General features: G+C 46.2%; 2 protein-coding genes across 6 annotated transcripts in view; one reads left to right on the forward strand and one right to left on the reverse strand.

The window, feature by feature from the left end:
• Positions 1–22,885, reverse strand: part of LOC114595218 (zinc finger protein 75D-like) — a 437,997-nt gene that overhangs the window by 359,609 nt on the left and 55,503 nt on the right. The window lies entirely within an intron of this gene.
• Positions 775–22,885, forward strand: part of LOC114595268 (uncharacterized) — a 46,321-nt gene continuing 24,210 nt past the window's right edge. The window contains 11 exon segments of the mRNA XM_077926754.1: positions 775–857; positions 2,991–3,483; positions 3,680–3,761; positions 4,045–4,127; positions 4,246–4,372; positions 4,818–5,752; positions 12,086–12,568; positions 12,770–12,851; positions 13,322–13,404; positions 13,524–13,650; positions 14,036–14,385. Coding sequence (XP_077782880.1) covers positions 3,082–3,483; positions 3,680–3,761; positions 4,045–4,127; positions 4,246–4,372; positions 4,818–5,752; positions 12,086–12,568; positions 12,770–12,851; positions 13,322–13,404; positions 13,524–13,650; positions 14,036–14,385 — 2,754 coding nt within the window. The 5' untranslated portion in view covers positions 775–857; positions 2,991–3,081.

Consider the following 22,885-nt stretch of genomic DNA (forward strand, 5'->3'; position numbering starts at 1 on the left):
CTAATCTGGAAAGCTGTGCTGTCATCTCTGCAAGGACTTCAGTGTCCCTTGAATTAGCAATTCAGCATTTCTGGAAAGGGAAATGATACACTTTTGTATATTAGCATAACAAGCATGCATAAGAATTATTAGACAGAAAAAGCAGGCACAAGAAAGTATTACTCATTTATGATGAGAATGGGATTTATTTATTTTGAACTTCGCTTGATTCCTCCTTGGTGGCCAATGCGATTCTTTCAGCAGGGCTAGAACTCAGGACCCGCTGCCTTGAGGGACATCTAAGAGCAGTTGGGCAGGGGAAAGGTCTCCCTTGGGAGGTGGTGGACTCTCCTTCCTTGGAGGTTTCTCAGCAGAGATCGGACGGCCATCTGCCATGGATGCTTTAGCTGAGATTCCTGCCTTGCTGGGGGTTGGACTAGATGACCCTGGGATCCCCTCCTATCTCTCCACTCCTGAATTCTAGGAGGAGCTTCCTTGCCTCCTGCAAAGCCCTTTTCCCTGCAGGCTCTTCCTCTGGTTTCTGGCCAAGGGAGGGAGATGCTCAGAGTCCAGCCAAGAGCCTCACCCCACAAAAGGTATCGGGCATTGGAGTAGCCAGGGGGGCAGGTGCCCCCCGAAATCCATAAGAAATAATAAGAATTTGAGGTTCTGCCAAGCGAGAGAGGGTTGAGCTGGAGGGACTCGGCTTGGCAAGGGTTAAAGGGAACAGAGCTGCCTTCCTAGAGAGGCCAGGAAGCAAGGGGGGCAGGTCCTCCAGAGCCAAGGCCCCTCCCTCCCAGTCCTTTCCTGCAAAGGAGGGGGGTGTTGCTTTGTGTCTCTGCTGCAAGGGCTGCCTCGCTGCCCCCTCCTGGGATCTGGTGAGTCTCCTCTCTGGGATCTGGTGGGGGTCCCAGGGCTGCAGCAGGGGAGGGGGCCTGGGAGGCCTGATCTGCTCCTGCAGGGGGGGGGTCCCAAGTCAGGGGGGAGAGGGTCCTGCCAGGGAGGGGCCAGGTCTGCCACGCTCTCCTTCCTGCAGATCAGAGGATCCCAAACTCATTTGACCCTCCGCCCCCCCTTCAGAAAAGATCTCCCTTCCTAAAACAAAGGAGTCCCTGAGACTTTAACTCAGTGTGACATCGCTCAGCCTCATTGCACAACCGAGGAAACATCTGCAAATTGTTTTCCAAAACCAGACGAGGAGGTGGACTAGCCCCTCTGCCTCCCAAAAAAGAACACGTGGAGGAAGGGAGGAAAAGTGGGGGAGAAAGGCCAGGAATAAAGAGAGGGATCCCAGCCCAGAGTCTGGCTGCTGCATTGGGGACCAGTTTCCCAGTGTCTCCCAGGGCAGCTCCCCACGGAGGCCACTGCAGCAATCCCCTCGCACCCAGAGCAGGGCATCCCAGGACCACATCCTCTCTGCCCCAAAGGGATTGTTGCTGGCAAAGCAGCCGGAAATGGGCGCTGCTACTCACTGAGCCTCCAGGGACCTTGGCATCAATGTCTCTCTGTGTGTTAAGCTATCTAACAGAATACTAATACTAAATTACACACCTAAATTTCAAGGGAGGTGTCTTTGGCCCCGCCCACTTGGCCCTCAGGGGGTTGGACAGATACATACCTGGCCCTCAGAGCAAAGAAAAAGGGACCCCACCCCAGGAGTCTGCCTTGAGAGCAGCAGAGAGTCCAAGTGCAATAAAAGGAGACAGAAGCAGGGGAGTGGGGGTGGGGGTGGGGAGCAACTCCTGAGGACCCCCCGGGAGAGGACCCCCACTAGAGCCAAGAATCCGTTTTTCAAAAGATACAAATGACTCCCTTGTCAGTCAGTTCTGACTTCATTCATTGACTGGAAGGCAGGAGCAACCAGCCTGATTGTTCTCCCAGAAATCCCTTCAGTTGCCTCCACATTTTGCATTGCAATCTTTCTTCTAGGAGAGCTAGAGGCTGCTTCTTCCTCATCCTCCTCCTCTTCCTCTTCCTCCTCCTCCTCCTCCTCCTCTTTCTTCTCCTTTTTAGAAAGGCCCTTTCCACCAGGCCTAGGGGGCGAGGCCCAGACTCACCCAGCCCTACTGTGTTAAATATGTATTCTGTAGTTGACCTTCTTTGTAATGTTTTATTTTGCAATCTTTAAGATAATAATTGTTTTCTGTTATGTTGCTTTGACTATCGACTATATAATCGACTTTCTTCAGGTGGTTTTATTTCTCTTTTATTGATTTGTGGGATGTGAAACTGCAGTCAAGTAGAACATTCCTGCAGTGGACACATTAGGGGATGTTTTCTACCACTCAGGAGAAGACTTCCTGTTTCCTCCTGAGCTGGGACAGACTTCCACTCCATGTGACTTGAAGAGGGTGCAGTCTGTTGTACTAGCATGGAGGAGCACATGGCCTCCATCTTCTGATCAGTGTGTCTTCTCCATTTTGTATGTTGCTGTGTGTTTGGAGAAGTGACTCCTTAGTGGCAGTCATTTGGGACTAACTTCTTTATGGAATAGTTCTAGTTGTTATGTAACCTAAGCCTGCCTTCAGGGATATGTCTGTGAACGTGAACGAATCTGTGAGTAAACTACTTTTATAGTAACGTGAATCAGATTATTGTGCTTATTCATTTAAAAGGGATTGGAAGGGATTTTACCAGGAAGGAATCTTTAATAGTAAGACTCAGATGAGTCAGCAACAAGCTGATCGCTGCGTAATCTAAAAAAGGGGGATGTATGGAACTAGAATATGGAACTTGCTAGTGCATGTTAGGAAGCATATCATTCAATAATATATCTTCTTCTAACTCCCCAATTATCCCCACAGATTTAATATGCTGTAAACCGCTTTGAGATTTCTCTTTAAAATATAAAGTGTTATAGAAATTTAAATAAATAAAATAGCTCATGGTTTGGGCTGTGGTGCAGTCCAGCCCTGGTTCCCTCCAAGACTCATCCATGCTTGCTTAGGGAACCTTTTTCTTCTCCTGATCTTAGACAACTTTTGTAACTGAACAATGTATTTGCTTTGTAGGATTTGCTAGCGCCTCTCCTTAAGACAGACAGAACTTTGCAGAAGACCAAAGGGTTCCTTCCGATCTCTCAGAGGCTTCCTGAGAGCACAGATGGATGAGCGAGACTCAGCTGGCCCTGGAACAGGAAGAGGCCATGGCAACCAAACTGGGACCACTGGGGGATTCTGGCAAAACCCAGTGCAGAAGATCCTGGGTGAGGAGGACACCCTCCGCTCAGAGGTGCAGAGCCAGCAGTTGAGGCAGTTCTGCTGCCAGGAGGCCAAAGGACCCCGAGAGGTTTGCAGCCGACTCTACCACCTTTGTCGTCAGTGGCTGAAGCCAGAAAGGCACACGAAAGCTGAGATGCTGGACCTGGTGATCTTGGAGCAGTTCCTGGCTGTCCTTCCCCCGGAGATGGAGAGCTGGGTGAGGGAATGCGGAGCGGAGACCAGTTCCCAGGCGGTGGCCCTGGCCGAAGGTTTCCTCCTGAGTCAGGCAGAGGAGAGAAAGCAGGTGAGAGAGACTTTCCTCTGGATACTCCCAAGGGGCTCCAAACAGGACAGAGAACATCCCATAATGGTCTGCTGATGGCCCATCCATTTTCTGGGAAAGCATCCATGGAATGTGATCTCACACCCTTCAAGTCTTTGTCATTCTCTTTCTAGTATTTCTCACCGTTCTCTGTTTTGAATCCTTGTTTCTTTCTCAGGGAAAGGCTCTCTTTGCAGAAATGGGCCAGATTTCCTCTGAGGCAGAGAGGTCTCCATTGGACACCAGAGAGAGGCCACTGGGTAAGGAGGAAGGTGGTTTTTTCTCCGTTTAGTCTCATTCTGTTGGTTTTCCAACTCATCTGTGGGTTCTTTTCATCTTTTGTTGGGGGAGATAGTGTGACCCAGAGCCCAAAGGAGGGGAGATATATTTTTTCACACATAACATTTCTAATGCACCCAAATATCCAAATGCACTCAGCAGGCCAGACTTTCTCAAAGGCCCCTCTGTAGTTTGAGATGCACTGATTTACCTATGAGACAAGAAGGCACTCTGGGCCTCCCCCTTACCTTTTTCCTCTTGCAGGTGACACAGTGATACTGGCTAGACCTCTTCATCCATCTCTGAATGGGGACAGAAGAGAAGCAGTGGCTGTGGAACCAGATCAGGTCAGGGGAAGCTGCCTTGTGGGGACAGAGACCGAGGGATGGAGCAATGTCCTAGCTCAAGGAGTGGTGGTGAACAACAGTGTTGTCTCAGAGGAAGACATTTCCCTTTTTCTTTTAGGGTCCAGTGTGCTTTGAAGATGTCGCTGTTCGTTTCACGGATGAGGAGCGGGAGTTGCTGGATCCTGACCAGAGAGCTCTGCATAAGGACGTCATGGAGGAGAATCGTGGGATCGTGGCCTCTCTCGGTAAGGCTCCCAGTGGGATCATAATATCTGTTTCTAAATTCAAAACTCCATATGTGACGAACCTCATATATTTTCACTGAACTCAACAGCGCCCCCTACAACACCGGATATCACAATACCCCCCAAAAAACCTTGAACAGTAAATTGCTGGTTTTTCCTGTGAATGTTCTTCCTCCAGTTGCAGCTCATTAAACAAGGATCAGCTGGTCTGAACTCCCCAGACCCTTTTGACTGTAAACTTCAGAAAATCCATTCGAGACAAGAGCCAGGCTTACCGAATCACAGGTTCCCCAAAGGATGTCGGTTGATCCCCGTTAATTAATGCACCCAACCCTTCAGAAAACCATCCATCTAACCCACTTGTGTTATGCCTCTATTACCAGAGTTAACAAGTATTCTTCCTTAATTTCTCCCTGAGGTGCTAATCCATTTCTCTTCATTGCAGATAGTGATGCACTGGAAATCAAGGACAAGGGTGACCATGACAAAATCCCCAGAATGGAGAAGCTGAATAAATATCTTGAAAGTGGAAAAAGTTCCGATTCCACTTCCCCGCAAGGAAATCTCATTAGGAAGAAACCCTATCAGTGTGTGGAATGTGGAAAGAGATTCAGTCACAGCCACAGTCTAACTTCCCATCAAAGAATTCATACAGGGGAGAAACCATATCAGTGCTTAGAATGTGGAAAGAGCTTCAGGAATAGCTCAAAACTCACTTCCCATCAAAGAACTCATACAGGGGAGAAACCCTATCAGTGTGGGGAATGTGGAAAGAGCTTCACACATAGCTCCTCTCTCACTTCCCATCAGAGAATTCATACAGGGGAGGAACCCTATCAGTGTGTGGAATGTGGAAAGAGCTTCAGGAGGAGCTCCAATCTCACTTCCCATCAAAGAATTCATAAAGGGGAGAAACCATATCAGTGCTTTGAATGTGGAAAGAGGTTCACTGGAAGCTCCTCTCTCAATTCCCATCAAAGAATTCATACAGGGGAGAAACCCTATCAGTGTGTGGAATGTGGAAAGCGCTTCAGGAGGAGCTCCCATCTCACTTCCCATCAAAGAATTCATACAGGGGAGAAACCCTATCAGTGTGGGGAATGTGGAAAGAGCTTCAGTCAGAGCTCCAATCTCACTTCCCATCAAAGAATTCATACAGGGGAGAAACCCTATCAGTGTGGGGAATGTGGAAAAAGCTTCAGTCAGAGCGCCAGTCTCACTTTCCATCAAAGAATTCATACAGGGGAGAAGCCATATCAGTGTGTGGAATGTGGAAAGCGTTTTAGTGTGAGCTCCTCTCTCACTTCCCATCAAAGGATTCATAAGAAGAGTGGAAAACCCTTCATTATACAGCTTTCAGCGCTAGAGAAAAACACACCACGTTAAACAGGCCTTTGGCTGATTGACATCTAATGCCCTTTTAAAATGTGGGGAGGTGGGGGTTACAGGTTTTGGGCTGTGTGTTTTGTGTTTTCATTGTGTGATTTTATGTTGCAACCGTCCTGTGACCTGTGAGTGTAGGGAATGGGAGCCAACTCTTAGAGTCTGAGGGCTCTTTGCCCCCCAATAAGATATGTGAGGGGGCCACCCCCCAGTTCATAGGAACAGCCATTCAAATGGCATCCATGCACCGCATCCTGTGACTGTTTAACCGAGGCGGGGCTTACTAAACCCCTCCTATATTTTATTCAAGTTGGCAGCCCTGCTATAGGGCGCTATAGAAATGAAATAAATGCATAAATAAAATAACACCATCTTGATTGCCTTCATTTGCACATGTTCCAGCTTGTCAATATCCTTATTATTATCATTTTAAAATTTATGTGCCCATCATCTGAAGATTTCATGGTGATTCACAACATAAACAGACAGGTTGAAAGCATGGCTTTCTCAAAAACAAGTCAAGCCAGAGAAATCACTCTTTTTTCTTTTTCTTTTTTTGGATGGAGTTACAGACTGTTTCTCAGGGGACTGCTGTGATAATTGTTGTTGTTTAGTCGTTTAGTCATGTCCGACTCTTCGTGACCCCATGGACCAGAGCACGCCAGGCACTCCTGTCTTCCACTGCCTCCCGCAGTTTGGTCAGGCTCATGTTTGTAGCTTCAAGAACACTATCCAACCATCTCATCCTCTGTCGTCCCCTTCTCCTTGTGCCCTCCATCTTTCCCAACATCAGGGTCTTTTCCAGGGAGTCTTCTCTTCTCATGAGGTGGCCAAAGGATTGGAGCCTCAGCTTCACGATCTGTCCTTCCAGTGAGCACTCAGGGCTGATTTCCTTAAGAATGGATGCATTTGATCTTCTAGCAGTCCATGGGACTCTCAAGAGTCTCCTCCAGCACCATAATTCAAAAGCATCAATTCTTCGGCGGTCAGCCTTCTTTATGGTCCAGCTCTCACTTCCATACATCACTACTGGGAAAACCGTGGCTTTAACTATACGGACCTTTGTTGGTAAGGTGATGTCTCTACTTTTTAAGATGTTGTCTAGATCTGCCATCGCCTTTCTCCCAAGGAGCAGGCGTCTTTTAATTTCGTGACTGCTGTCACCATCTGCAGTGATCATGGAGCCCAAGAAAACAAAATCTCTCACTGCCTCCATTTCTTCCCCTTCTATTTGCCAGGAGGTGATGGGACCAGTAGCCATGATCTTCATTTTTTTGATGTTGAGCTTCAGACCATATTTTGCACTCTCCTCTTTCACTCTTATTAAAAGGTTCTTTAATTCCTCCTCACTTTCTGCCATCAAGGTTGTGTCATCTGCATATCTGAGGTTGTTGATATTTCTGCTCTCACATGACACTGCTTGTCACATGACACCAACCACTATCATTTTTGTCTCAGCTATCGTGTCTTCCACCTCAAGAATCCTTTCTTGGGTCTAATCTTGAATTAATACATAAAACCACCCTCTCTCTCTTATCTGACAAGATGAATTCTTGACCTACAAAGGTCATCACTTCAGTTTGTTGGCTCTTATCCAGTCCATTATCGAGGCAAAACACTGCTCCAGAGCATTGACTGCCTGACCTGCAGATGTCAAGGAGAAGGAGAACTGAGTGTCACCAGCAAATTGCTGACAACGTGCCCCAGATCTCTGGATAACCCCACCTAGTGGTTTCATGTTTCTTAGGGGATAAAATCAAACCCCAAGGAACCCCACATTGAAGTCTCCATGGGTCAAAGAGCACTTTCCAAGCATCACCCTGTGGAGATGCTCATCCACAAACGACCAGGAGCACCACAAAGCGGCGTCACCCACCCCTAACTCAGACGGAGGACACCATGGCCAATGGTGATGGTATTATTATTATTATTATTATTATTATTATTATTATTATTATTATTAATATGTGTACACCCATCACCATGGCAAGCTCTGTGCAAGGACCAGGACCCAGGACCAGGTTCTCAGATGGGCCATCAAGATCTTTTGAAATGTTAACACCACTATCCCAGGTGAGGCCCAGGCTTAGAAAGGAAGCTTAGCCTGTATTTTTCCACTGGCCCAGAGTCTTCCCTCCAGTACTCCAAATACAGTGGTACCTCGCAAGACGAATGCCTCACCAGACGAAAAACTCGCAAGACAAAAGGGTTTTTGGTTTTTTGAGTTGCTTCGCAAGACGTATTTCCCTATGGGCTTGCTTCGCAAGACGAAAACGTCTTGCAAGTTTGTTTCCTTTTTCTTAAAACCGTTAATACAGTTGCGACTTGACTTCGAGGAGCAACACATAGCACGCGGTGGGGTAGCCTTTTTGGAGGTTTTTGAAGACTTTGGTGATTTTTGAAGCTTTTCCAAAACTTTTCCGAAACCGTGCTTCGCAAGACGGAAAAATCGCAAGACGAGAAAACTCGCGGAACGAATTAATTTCGTCTTGCGAGGCACCACTGTATCAAATTCCTACTATTTATTAATTTCAAGGTTTAGGGGTTCCCCTATAACACCATGTAATGAAGGCCTCCAGTGAGCCCTTCCTGGGAAGAACATTCCCCAAATTGGGAGCCGCTGCAGAAAAGGCCTGCTCTCATGGAGGAGGCAGACAAAGAAGGGTCTATGACAGGGGTGTCCAAACTTTGTTCAAAGAGGGCCAGAATTGATGAAGTGAACATGCGTGATGGCCGACCAAAATCATTGACCTTCTTTTTAACATTGAATTTGTTGAGCTTTTTGGGGGGATTTTACCCCAGGAAATAAACTGCCACAGCAGCTGGATTAAACAGACTGGTGGGCCAGATTAGGCCCCCGGGATGGACTTTGGACAAGCCTGGTCTACGATCACGATGGTAGGGGCCGGGTTGGTTCATACAAGTGTGAATGCTTTGAAGTGGACCAAGCAGCCTCTTGCGAGTAAGAAGGCTCCTAGGGAGCTTTCTCAGTTGCTGGTGTAACCCCTCCACTCCACTCGTAGTAAAAGTATAAAGAGGGAACCGAAAGAATGAGCACACTAACTCCAATACTGGGATGAAGAAAACGGGAAATATTTGCTCTTGTTCTTGTGTGTGAGAGAGCAACCTCAGTAAAACTCAGGAGTGAATAGGATTTCCACCCTAAGTCTTAGAAATGTTAAGAAAACTTTTGCCGTAGGTTTTGGAGTTTTAAAGTCCACCCCCCCACCCCCCGCATGTTTAAAATTGGCTTTGGAAACTTTAATTCTAAATTCAGAAGCTGCTGCCTAACTTTAAATGCAAGCGTGCTTAATTTTCTGACGATGTCTTCCATGTTTCCAAAGGAGAGAAAATTCTTCTAAGAGGCCGTGAAGTTGGGTCTGATCAGACTAAAATAGACGGGAAATTTCAAGAAAGAGGGAAAAATAACATTGTGTTCATTGTTTGAGAGAGGCTGGAAAAATGCCATCTCCATGTGGTGGCAGGAGCAGCGGAGGGAACTTTCATAAATGATGGAGGGGGGAACCAGAGAGATGGCTCTGTCCCACAAGGCCACACAATGAGCCAAGGGAAGAACATGGTAGTTGGTATCAGAATCTTGAGAGGTGATGTGTCATTTGTCTACTTTTCATATGTTCTATGTTTTAAATAGAAGGCTGTATATTGTCTCCCTGCTTATTTAACTTATATGCAGAATTCATCATGCAAAAGGCTGGGCTGGATGCATCCCTAGCCGGAATTAAGATTGCTAGAAGAAATATCAACAACCTCAGATATGCAGATGACACAACCTTGATGGCAGAAAGTGAGGAGGAATTAAAGAACCTTTTGATGAGGGTGAAAGAGGAGAGCGCAAAATATGGTCTGAAGCTCAACATCAAAAAACCGAAGATCATGGCCACTGGTCCCATCACCTCCTGGCAAATAGAAGGGGAAGAAATGGAGGCAGTGAGAGATTTTACGTAGCCAGGGGGGCAGATCTCCCCCTAAATCCATTAAAAAAAAATAGAAATCTGAGGTTCTGCCAAGCGAGAGAGGGCCGAGCTGGAGGGACTCGGCTTTGCAAGGGTTAAAGGGAACCGAGCTGCTTTCCTAGAGAGGACAGGAAGCAAGGGGGGGCCAGTCCTCCAGAGCCAAGGCCCCTCCCTCCCAGTCCTTTCCTGCTTTGGTGTCTCTCCTGCAAGGGTTGCCTCGCTGTCTCTCCTCCTTGGATCTGGTGAGTCTCCTCTCTCTCTGGGATCTGGTGGGGGTCCCAGGGCTGCAGCAGGGGAGGAGGCCTGGGGGGGGGCCTGATCTGCTCCTGCGGGGGGGGGGACCCCAAGTCAGGGAGGAGAGGGTCCTGCCAGGGAGGGGCCAGGTCTGCCACGCTCTCCTTCCTGCAGATCAGAGGATCCCAAACTCATTTGACCCTCCGCCCCCCCTTCAGAAAAGATCTCCCTTCTTCAGACAAAGGAGTCCCTGGGACTTTAACTCTGTGTGACGTCGCTCAGCCTCATTGCACAACAGAGGAAACATCTGCAAATGGTTTTCCAAAGCTGGAGGAGGAGGTGGACTAGCCCCCCCCCCCAAAAAAAAAGGTGGGAGAGAGAGGCCAGGGATAAAGAAAGGGATCCCAGCCCAGAGTCTGGCTGCTGCATTGGGGACCAGTTTCCCAGTGTCTCCCAGGGCAGCTCCCCACGGAGGCCACTGCAGCAATCCCCTCGCACCCAGAGCAGGGCATCCCAGGACCACATCCTCTCTCTCCCAAAGGGATTGTTGCTGGAAATGGGCGCTGCTACTCACTGAGCCTCCAGGGACCTTGGCATCAATGGCTGTGTGTGTTAAGCTATCTAAGAGAATTATTATTATTATTATTATTATTATTATTATTATTATTATTATTATTATTTCCTGCCTAAATTTCAAGGGAGATGTATTTGACCCCACCCACCTGGCCCTCTGGGGTTTTCCAGATAAAAACCTGGCCCTCAGAGCAAAGAAAAAGTGACCCCACCCCAGGAGTCTGCCTTGAGAGTGGCAGAGAGTCCAAGTTCAAGAAAGGAGACAGAAGCAGGGGGGTGGGGGTGGGGGGAGAACAACAACTGAGGACCCCCACTAGAGCCAAACAGCCATTATTCACAAGATACAAATGACTTCCTTTTCAGTCAGTTCTGACTTCATGCATTGACTGGAAGGCAGGAGCAACAAGGCTTCTTCATCTCCCAGAAATCCCTTCAGTTGCCTCCACATTTTGCATTGCAATCTTTCTTCTAGGAGGGCTAGAGGCTGCTTCCTCCTCCTCCTCCTCTTCCTCCTCCTCCTCTTTCTTCTCCTTTTTAGAAAGGCCCTTTCCACCTGGCCTAGGGGTGAGACCCAGACTCACCCAGCCCTACTGTGTTAAATATCTATTCTGTAGTTGACCTCCTTTGTAAGGTTTTATTTTGACATCTTTATAAGAATATTTGTTTTCTGCTATGTTGCTTTAACTATAGACTATATATTTGAGTTTCTTCCAATGGTTTTATTTCTATTTTATTGATTTTGTGGGATGTGAAACTGCAGTCAAGTACAACATTCCTACAGTGGACGACACATTAGGGGATGTTTTCTCCCACTCAGGAGAAGACTTCCTGTTTCCTCCTGAGCTGGGACAGACTTCCACTCCATGTGACTTGAAGAGGGTGCAGTCTGTTGTACTAGCATGGAGGAGCACACGGCCTCCATCTTCTGATCAGTGTGTCTTCTCCATTTTGTATGTTGCTGTGTGTTTGGAGAAGTGACTCTTTAGTGGCAGTCATTTGGGACTAACTTCTTTATGGAATAGTTCTAGTTGTTATGTAACCTAAGCCTGCCTTCAGGGATATGTCTGTGAACGTGTACGAATCTGTGAGTAAACTACTTTTATATTAACGTGAATCAGATTATTGTGCTTATTCATTTAAGAGGGATTGGAAGGGATTTTACCAGGAAGGAATCTTTAATAGTAAGACTCAGATGAGTCAGCAACAAGCTGATGGCTGCGTAATCTAAAAAAGGGGGATGTATGGAACTGGAATATGGAACTTGCTGGTGTATGTTAGGAAGCATATCATTCAATAATGTATCTTCTTCTAACTCCCCAATTATCCCCACAGATTTAATATGCTGTAAACCGCTTTGAGATTTCTCTTTAAAATATAAAGTGTTATAGAAATTTAAATAAATAAATTAGCTCACGGTTTGGGCTGTGGTGCAGTCCAGCCCTGGTTCCCAGGAAGACTCATCCATGCTTGCTCAGGGAACCCTTTTCTTCTCCTGATCTTAGACAACTTTTATAATGGAATAATGTATTTGCTTTGTAGGATTTGCTAGAGCTTCTCATTAAGATGGACAGAACTTTGCAGAAGACCAAAGGGTTCCTTCCGATCTCTCAGAGGCTTCCTGAGAGCACAGATGGGTGAGCGAGACTCAGCTGGCCCTGGAACAGGAAGAGGCCATGACATCCAAACTGGGAGAAGTGGGGGATTCTGGGAAAACTCTGTGCAGAAGATCCTGGGTGAGGAGGACACCCTCCGCTCAGAGGTGCAGAGCCAGCAGTTGAGGCTGTTCTGCTGCCAGGAGGCCAAAGGACCCCAAGAGGTTTGCAGCCGACTCTACCACCTTTGCCACGAGTGGCTGAAGCCAGAAAGGCACACGAAAGCTGAGATGCTGGACCTGGTGATCTTGGAGCAGTTCCTGGCTGTCCTTCCCCTGGAGATGGAGAGCTGGGTGAGGGACTGTGGAGCGGAGACCAGTTCCCAGGCGGTGGCCCTGGCCGAAGGTTTCCTCCTGAGTCAGGCAGAGGAGAGAAAGCAGGTGAGAGAGACTTTCCTCTGGATACTCCCAAGGGGCTCCAAACAGGACAGAGCACATCCCATAATGGTCTGCTGATGGCCCATTCTTTTTCTGCAAGGCATCCATGAAATGAGATCTAACACCCTTCAGGTTTTTGGCCCTGACATTCATTTTATAATCCTTCTCCCCATTCTCTGTTTTGAATCCTTGTTTCTTTCTCAGGGAAAGGATCTCTTTGCAGAAATGGACCTGGATTCCTGTGAGGCAGAGAGGCCTCCGTTGGACACCAGAGAGAGGCCACTGGGTAAGGAGGAAGGAGTTTTTTCTCCGTTTAATAATAATAATAATAATAATAATAATTTTTATTTATACCCCGCCCTCTCCAGCCAAGGCCGGGCTCAGGGCGGCTAACAAGCAATAATAAAAACAAGTTGAATGATTACAACTTAAAAACAAAATTAAAATACAACATTAAAATATTGAAACATTAAAATATTAAAATCTTATTTAGTTTAGTTTAGTCTCATTCTGCTGGTTTTCCCAACTCATCTGTGGGTTTTTTCCATATTTTGTTGTGGGAGATAGTTGGGACCAAGAGCCCAGAGGAGGGGAGATATATTTTTTTCACAACTAATATATGAAATGCACCCAAATATCCAAATGCACTCAGCAGGCGAGACTTTCTCAAAGGCCTCTGTGTAGTTTGAGATGCACTGATTCACCTGTGAGAGAAGCAAGCACTCTGGGTTCCCCCTAACCTTTTTCCTCTTGCAGGTGACAGAATGATGCCCGCAAGACCTCTTCATCCATCTTTTCTTAGGGAGAGAATGGAAGCAGGGGCTGTGGAACCAGATCAGGTATGGGGAAGGTGCCTTGTGAGGACAGAGGCCAAGGGGTGGAACAATGTCCTATCTCAAGGAGTGGTGGTGAACAACAATGTTGTCTCAGAGGAGGACATTTCCCTTTTTTCTTTCAGGGTCCAGTGTGCTTTGAAGATGTCGCTGTTCGTTTCACGGACGAGGAGTGGGCGTTGCTGGATCCTGACCAGAGAGCTCTGCATAAGGATGTCATGGAGGAGAATCGTGGGATCATGGCCACTCTTGGTAAGGATCCCTTTGGAATCATAATCATCTGCTTTTAAATTCAGAACGGCTCTCTGTGATGAACCTCATATAATTTCACAGAACTCAACAGCGCCCCCTTAAGACTCCTGGGATTACAATATTGCAACTTCTAAACAAGGATCTGTCTGGTCTGAACTCCCCAGGCCATTTTAACTGTAAATTTCAGAGTTGTTAGGGAAGTTAAAGTAGCTTATAGAATCACAGGTTCCCCAAAGGATGTCGGTTGATCCCCGTTAATTAATGCACCCAACCCTTCAGAAAACCATCCATCTAACCCACTTGTGTTATTCCTCTATTACCAGGGTTAACAAGTCTTCTTCCTTAATTTCTCCCTGAGGCGCTAATCCATTACTTTTCATTGCAGATAGTGATGGACTGGAAATCAAGGACAAGGGTGACCATGACAAAATCCCCACAATGGAGAAGCTGTATAAATATTTTGAAAGTGGAAAAAGTTCCAGTTCCACTTCCCATCAAGGAAATCTCATTAGGAAGAAACCCTATCACTGTGTGGAATGTGGAAAGAGCTTCAGGAAGAGCTCCGATCTCACTTCCCATCAAAGAATTCATACAGGGGAGAAGCCCTATCAATGCTTGGAATGTGGAAAGAGCTTCAGGAGGAGCTGTAATCTCACTTCCCATCAAAGAGTCCATACAAATTTCGCAAAACCCTTCATTATACAGCTTTCAGTTCCAGTGAAAAGCTCATCTCTTTAACCAGTCCTTTGGCTGATTGACATCTAATGCCCTTTTACAATGTGGTGGGGAGGTGGGGGTTACAGGTTTTGGGGGCGGTGTTTTGTGTTTTCATTCTGTGATTTTATGTTGTAAGCGTTCTGTGACTTGTGAGTGTAGGGAATGGGAGCCAACTCTTAGAGTCTGAGAGCTCTTTGCCCCCCAATAAGATATGTGAGGGGGCCACCCCCCAGTTCATAGGAATAGCCATTCAAATGGCATGCATGGACCGCATCCTGTGACTGTTTAACCGAGGCGGGGCTTGCTAAACGCCTCCTATATTTTATTCCAGTTGGCACCCCTGCTATAGGGCGCTATAGAAGTCAAATAAATGCTTAAATAAAACAAAACCATCCTGGTCACCTTCTTTTGCACATGTTCCAGCTTGTCAATATCCTTATTATTATTATTATCATTTTTTAAAAATTTGTGCCCATCATCTGAAGATTTCATGGTGATTCACAACATAAACAGACAGGTTGAAAGCATGGCTTTGTCAAAAACAAGTCAAGCTAGAGAAATCTCTCTTTTTTCTTTTTCTTTTTTTTGGATGGAGTTACAGACTGTTTCTAAGGGGACTGCTGTGGAAATAATGCATCTCCATTTCAGTAAGGCTTTTGACAAAGTCCTCTGCGACATTTATGTGAGGAAGCTGGTAAAATGAGGCTGAACAAGGTAACTGTTAGGTGGATTTGACTGACCGAACCCAAAGAGGACTCCTTCATGGTTCCTCATCATCCTGGGGAAAAGTGACCAGAGGGGTGCTGCAGGGTTCTGTCCTGGGCCTGTTGTTGTTCAACGTCTTTATAAATGACTTGGATGAAGGAACTGAGGGGATGCTCATCACATTAGCAGATGACGGGGAGCGGAGGCCAATGTGGCAGAAGTCAGAATCCGATCAAGGGCAGGAATAGTACCACTTTCTTCTACCTTGGTCAGACCCCACCTAGAATACTGTGTTCAATTCTGGGCACCACAATTTAAGAATCTCAACTTTTGTTTGCCAGGGGAAATCAAGAAGGTGAGGGAACACAATCCATATTCCTTTTATAACATGTGGCCAATTTTATTGAATATGTAAATTGCTAAAACTGTTGCTGGAATCCACCCAGCACGCATGGGGAGATGTGGCGTATCAGTGTGTGGAATGCGGAAAGCGTTTCAGCTTTAGCTCCTCTCTCACTTCCCATCAAAGAATTCATACAGGGGAGAAACCCTATCAGTGTGTGGAATGTGGAAAAAGCTTCAGTAACAGCTCCAATCTCTGTTCCCATCAAAAAAATCATACGACGAGTGGAAAAAAACCTTTCTGCAGCTTTAAGCGCCAGGGAAAAACGCACCTCTTTAACCAGACCTTTGGCTGATTGACATCTAATTCTCTTTTGAAATGTGGTGGGGAGGTGGGGGTTACAGGTTTTGGGGTTTGTGTTTTCATATTGTGATTTTATATTGTAACCATCCTGAGAAATGTGGGTGTAGGTGTCTGGTCATGTGGGATTGCTATGAGGAATTATGAAAAATGAAGCAAGCTACTGTGTCAATGGTGAAAGCATCACTTTGACTAGGTTTGGGTCATTGACTTGATTTCTGATTGATCCCACAATCCTCTGCATCTCTGCGCCATTTTCTCTATGTCTGTCAGTCACGTGTAAAGCATTCTAACACAGACCAGTTGCTTACCAGGCCTCCTGGGTACATAAAAATAAGGAGGTAGCTTTGTTAATCTTTAGGTAGATCTCAGGGCCAGGAACAGAGTTCACATGGATGTGGTAAAATGCCTGTCTTTCCTTTTACTGCTGGGTTTATTACCACCAGGGTTTGTTAATTCCTCCTTGGTTCCTGTTTATTTAGCCTAAACGTGCATTGCTAACGAAACTTTGATTCTCACCGTGATCTGTTACATTGTGTTAGTATTGATGTTGGGAACCTGTGTTACGTGTAGCCATGTTTCAATTTATGTTCTAGTTTATGAGCTGTATCTTCATGATTTATGTATTAGCTGTCCTTCTGTCCCAGTGGGGGACGGCATCTTACAAAACCATCAGTTTCTTAGAGCTGCCAACTCGGCTCCACGGTGTTCCGTTTGGATGATGGCGTTACCCCAGCGATGTGCTCATTCAAAGGGTGACAATTTCAGTGTTCCCTTTGGGTAACAACGAATTCTGGGCAGGGAAATTGGGAGAGCCTCTGTCTATTTCTTTTCTTTTTAAAAAATATTTATTAAAGTTTTAAACACAAACATAGAATTACAAAATAAAGTTTACAAAGATCATAAGTTTACAGAATAGGAAAAGTTAACAAACTAAAGAAAAATCACACATAGAAAGAATATATCGAAAAGGAAAAAAAATAATAACTAAATAGAAAAAAGAAAACAAAGAAAATTTAAAATTGTCAGGGGTTCAGGGACAGAGGCACAGGTGAGGGAGGAGACGGAGAGCAATGGGGAAGAATCCCAGGACAGCGAGGAAGAGGATGACAATGACTCGAGGGATTCCATGAGTCTTTCAAGTGAATCGGAGGATTCCCAGAAGGGGGCGCCTGTGGTCAGGCCAAGGGGAGTCACAGGGGGGACTCGTCAGGAGCAGGGGGCCAGCAGGGGATCCCAAAGTGGGAGCTGGGAGTCAGGACCGGCTTCCCCGCCAGAGCGCAGTGAAGGGGGTGGAGATTCCAGTGTGACAGGGGGAGCAGCTCCGACAGCAGAGAAGGGGGGAAAGTCGGAGCAAGACATCCTCCCGGAAGGGGAGGGGAGTAGTGCAGGGAGTAGTGTAACTGTCAAGAGGAAGGTTAGAGGTTGGGGACGCGCGCCAAGTTCAAATGTGGAGGCGCGCGGAAGAACAGGGAGCCCGGAGGAGGAGCCAGGTCCCAAAGCCCGCAGGAGGGGGGAAGAGCTGTCTGGGGATTCCGCGTCAGGGGAATCCAGGAGGGGCGAAACCCCGGGGGGCAGGAAGACCCTGCGGAAAAGGAAAGAAAGGAAGAGGTGGAGCAGCGCAAGCCTCTTAAACTGGTGCAGGGGAGGGACTGACTCAGAGGGGACTTCAGCGGTCTAAGCGTAACAGACGTGGGGCTGCGCGCCTCGGCTGTGGAGCAGAAAATGAACTGCAATAAACATCTCTGTATATAAACCGGACTTGGCGTTGGTCTCTTGTGAGCTGGGACCTGAGGCAGCCCTGACAAAAATTAACTCCATCTTTCAATAATCCTTGATCTCATTTCCTTAATTCTTTGACCTCCTCACACCTCCCCTTTTGTATTCCCGTTTAAACATGCTTTCAGCAAATCCTTACCCTCTATCTTTTGTCATAACTCAGTATCTTAACCTATTGTAAATATGTATTTTTAACCGTTATCAAACCATACTTGCATATTCTTAAAAATCTTTTTACCAATACCACTTATTTTCCATCCAACATCATTTTAACTTTCCTTAATTTTACAGTATTTCTGCAAGTAGTCTTTAAATTTCTTCCAGTCTTCTGCCAATTCCATGTAGTCCATCACTTTCATCTGCCATTCTTCCAGTGTGGGTAAATCCTGTGTCCTCCAATACTTTGCAATCAGTATTCTTCCTGAGCCTCTGTCTATTTCAACACAATCTCCGGAGTGCTAGCTTTGTCCACTCCCTCCAATAACCAGAGCCACCTTCAGGGTCCTCTCATCATCTCATGCTCCCGTGGTGGCCAGCTTGGCGGGCTGCCAACTCCGCTCTACGGTGTTCTGTTTGGACAATGGAGTTACCTTTCAGATGTTCTCTGCGATACAGGCATGGAGGGTTGTGAAAGCAAACCTCAAATCTGTGTAGAAGATAAACATTGCCTTCAAGGTGTACACATTCTCTTTTCCATCAATTTCTTTTTCTGCAAAGCATTCCAAATCTCTGCCCCCAGCCTCCATACTGGTTGCATCCCAGTCTCTCCCCTTTTTCTCCTGGGGTTCCCCCACGTCCTCATAATGTCGGGGCTCCTACTGCAGTTGCTGCTGCCAAGAGCCTCGCCTTTTCCATTCCCAACATCCCATTCTTCACGGGCCACCCTCATTCCACGTCACATACACCTTCATCTTCATTGCCACATCCAGAAACTGTACTCTGTTCACATGTTCACTGGCCGTTTGGAGCCAGGCTCCCCAGGGGTCGTGAGGCCCCCCCCCCCAGTCCCTCTTGCTTGGATTAATGCGCAAAAAGGGGCTACATGACAAAATAGAGACTCGAAATGAGAAAAACTGCACTACAAGGGTTCAAGTTGCCATGGCTGCAAACTGCAGGGGGGGGGGGATGAGACAAGGTGTACAGGTAATGGACAGATGCGCCTGCTTCAAAAGCCAAGGCTACAAAGGTGTACAGAAATGCGAAAATAAGTAAGGTGACAGTTAAAATGAATGCAGCTGTGTACAGGTAAACAACAGATGAGGCCTGCTACAGCAAGCCAAGGCTACAAAGGTGTACAAACTGAGAAAATAAGTAAGGTAACAGTTAAACCAGTACAATCCAGTAAAGAAGGCCTGTAGCCCTTTTGAACCAGTGGGAAAACATGAGAAGCCTATGTGCAAAAGCTTATAGAGGAGGCCTGTCAGAAGGCCTATAGCTTTAGCAGAAAGCAGTGGGGAAAGCTATAGTTCACTAGGTCTTCCCCCCTTTTTTTGAAACAAGGCCTGGGAATTCAGTAAAAAAGATGAATGCAAGGAACAATCAGGGAAAGAGAACAAAATATAAGAAGATACAATTCTTACTACAGTGGTACCTCTGGTTAAGAACTTAATTCGTTCTGGAGGTCCGTTCTTAACCTGAGGTACCACTTTAGCTAATGGGGCCTCTTGCTGCTGCTGTGCTGCAGGCGCACAATTTCTGTTCTCATCCTGAGGTAAAGTTCTTAACCTGAGGTAATATTTCTGGGTCAGCGGAATCTGTAACCTGCAGCGTCCGTAACCTGAAGCGTCTGTAACCCGAGGTACCACTGTACTAGCTAGGGAACACAAAGAAGGAAACTTCAGCAACAGCCCAGGCCCAAGCCTCAATGCAAACCACACAGAAAGGGAAAGAGTTTGCTGAGGGAGAAGCCACACACCCACACAGCTATTGTGTGCTATACGTTCAGGGGTGCAGAATAAAACAGAAAGGGGTGCAAAGAGGCCAACCAGTTAAAGAAGAAAGAGAAACCAGCAGGCCGTCAGGAAGGCCTGGAGAAAGCAACGCGCTGGGGAAAGGGTTAAGCAATGTGCAACCAGGAAGGTAACAACAACAACCCATCTGGCTGGGTTTATTTATTTATATTTATTTCTATGTGCGCATGCAGACAATGATTATTATCTCATATTAAAAATGGGGAGAGGGAACCTTCTGGACAAAATGTATTTCCGAGGTTTGATGGCTCATGACACCACTTTGTTTTGGAGTAAAACCAGTGCTTTTTTCTCTGTGGGGACGCAGGGGGACACATACCCCTAAACATTTTGTTAATTTAACTGGAGAATAAATTCACTGTATTTATTTTCCCAGATTTGAACTGTATTTCTTTTTCCCCAGTGGTGATTTTCTTGAGTCAAAATAAGAGTACCCTAAACATTTTTTTAGAAAAAAAGCACTGAGATATACCATAAAATCATGTATCAATGGAAAGAAAATTTAATGAGGAATGTAATGCAATAACTTTTATGAAGGATTACACTGGTCAACAACAAATTTGTTGTCTGCGTTTTTTCAGTTGATTTAGGACGAATCTGATGCGCTGAATCCAAAAATCACATTGGTTTTGCTCAATCAGATCAAGTTTTTGAGCTATGGCCACATGTCTTTTTTTACGTTTTTGTTCACATGTACGCTTGTGTGGAGCATTTTAGAAGAAGTTGGTGGGGGTAAAATGCCATGTCGAATAATTGTTTTGATTGGAAATGATTATTTTAATGACAAGAAGTATTCAGGTCCGATAGTTCTGGGTGATTATGTCGAAAAGGGATCAGTTTGAAGTCATAAACCCTCAAAATCTTCCATAAATTGGTGCGGCAAAGCATAAAGTTGCTTACCATGCTTATTTTGGTATTAAACTTGGTGACCAGGATAAAGCTTGGGCGCCACACATGGTGTGCAAGGCATGCACTGAGACTCTACGTGGGTGGACCAATGGCAAGAAGAGTCTGAACTTTGGAATTCCCATGGTTTGGAGGGAACCGACAAACCATGTCACTGACTGGTACTTCTGCGCTGTTGATGTGACTGGGATCAACAGAAAGAACCGGAGCAGCCTCAAGTATCCTGATCTTCAAACTGTCGGGATTCAAGCCTATATAAGTAGTAACTGGCAACTCTCCAGGCACCCGGCTTAATCTCCTGTTGACCTCCCTGTCTGCATTCCTCAGCAAGATCCAGGCAGAGGTCGCGATAGGCGATCCTTCTCAGTGTGAGAAGAACACCCCCCCTCTTTGTTGCCCCCCTGGCAGGGGAAAGAGATAGACAGAAACGTATTTATATGCCTTTATTTCTGTCTTTGCAGCGTTACAAAAAACATGACTGCTCTCTTCAAACTCCAGCAGTCGAGAGACAAAAACTTCCTGTACTTCCTGTACAGCTCATATTACACTCTGAGCTAATTCTGGTGCTTCGCACTGTGAATTGACTGTCCCTCTGTTTCCCACGGACAGTCCCAACATCATGTGATGTTTTCAAGCTAGCAGCTCGCAGCTGCATTGCTTCTGTATCGTAACACAATCAGCACGTCGTGCTATAGCTCATTGTGATGAAATTCCAGTGCCTATCTTCAGAGAACTTCCTGACATTAGTGACGAAGATGCCTCCAGTGTTGAAGGACATGAAGAAGAAGAAGTGGTTCTTGAAGATGATGCTCCACATCCATTTTCCCAAAAGGAGTTGAATAATCTAGTTCGCGACCTCAGCTTGTCAAAGGACTCTGCCGAATTGTTGGCATCCAGATTGAAGGAAAAAAACCTCCTTTCTGACAGTGCTCGCATCAGCTTCTTCCTCAACAGGCATCAAGAGTACCTCCGTTTTTTCTTGGAAGAGAAGGACTTGGTGTACTGTGCAGATATTGCGCAGCTTCTGCTCAAGCTTGGAGTGCCACAGTACGAACCCAAAGATTGGAGACTGTTCATTGACAGCAGCAAGCGATCACTGAAATGTGTTCTGCTACACAACGGCAACCAGTTTGCCTCTATACCCCTGGCTCACTCAACTACACTGAAGGAGAACTATGAAGCAGTGAAGTATGTGCTGGAGAAAATTGGTTATGATCAGCATAAGTGGTTTATTTTTGTTGACCTGAAGATGGTGAACTTTTTGTTGGGACAACAGTCTGGCTTCTCCAAGTACCCATGTTTTCTGTGCATGTGGGATAGTAGGGACCGTGCTCAGCATTACATGAAGAAGGACTGGCCTGTGCGGGAGGAATTGGTGCCTTGCAAAGAAAGGAACGTCATCAACGACCTTCTGGTGGACAGAGACAGAATACTCTTCCCACCGCTGCACATCAAGCTCGGCTTAATCAAGCAGTTCACCAAGGCTCTGGACAAGGATGGTGACTGCTTCACTTACTTGTGCCAGGTTTTTCCAGGATTGACCATGGAGAAGTTGAAAGCTGGCATCTTTGACGGTCCTCAGATCCGTCAGCTCATCAGAGACCCAGAGTTTGGAAACTCAATGAACGAAGTGGAACTGGAAGCATGGAAGGCATTTGTTCTGGTAGTGAAGAACTTTCTTGGCAACAATAAGGCCAGAAACTATGCAGAACTTGTCAACATGCTGACTGCTTTCAGAAACCTGGGCTGCAACATGAGCATCAAGATGCACTACCTATTTTCAGATGTGGACCGGTTTCCTGAGAACCTGGGTTCAATGAGTGACGAGCAGGGGAAGAGATTCCATCAGGACATGAAAGAGATGGAGACCAGGTATCAGGGTCGCTGGGACACAGTCATGATGGCTGACTACTGTTGGACTCTGAAGAGAGACCTCCCTGCCGCTGAGCATTCCAGGAATTCCAAGAAATGGAAGTTCAAGCCCTGAAGTTTGAAAAATGGTGAAGCAACATGCAGTTTACGTGTACTTACCTTTATCAATGCCCACCATTCAGTTTACAGTAATCGATGTTTCTATCAGGTAATCAATATATCAGGTAATCAAAAACATATTTAGGATGATATGTGTTATATACTGAGTTGAATAGGATCCAAACTGCAGCAGTCTGATTGGTCTGATTGGTCCTAGAACAATAGGATCCAAAATGCAGCAGTCTGGTTGGTCCTAGAACAATAGGATTCAGAATGCAGCAGTCTGATTGGTCCTAGAACAATGCAGCAGTATGATTGGACGGCAGGAGCCACCCAATCCAGCTCCAGATAGAAGTGAATCCACAACCTGATTGGCCTACAGGAGAAGTCCGGAATTAGCCAATCACGTGCAGCCCATTGTGTAAATAATGTATATAAAGCAGATACTTTGAGGGGACATTCATTCCCTCCTCACCACTATGAG

This window comes from Podarcis muralis, chromosome 4, assembly GCF_964188315.1.
Source record: "Podarcis muralis chromosome 4, rPodMur119.hap1.1, whole genome shotgun sequence".
In the NCBI taxonomy this organism is placed as follows: domain Eukaryota; kingdom Metazoa; phylum Chordata; class Lepidosauria; order Squamata; family Lacertidae; genus Podarcis; species Podarcis muralis.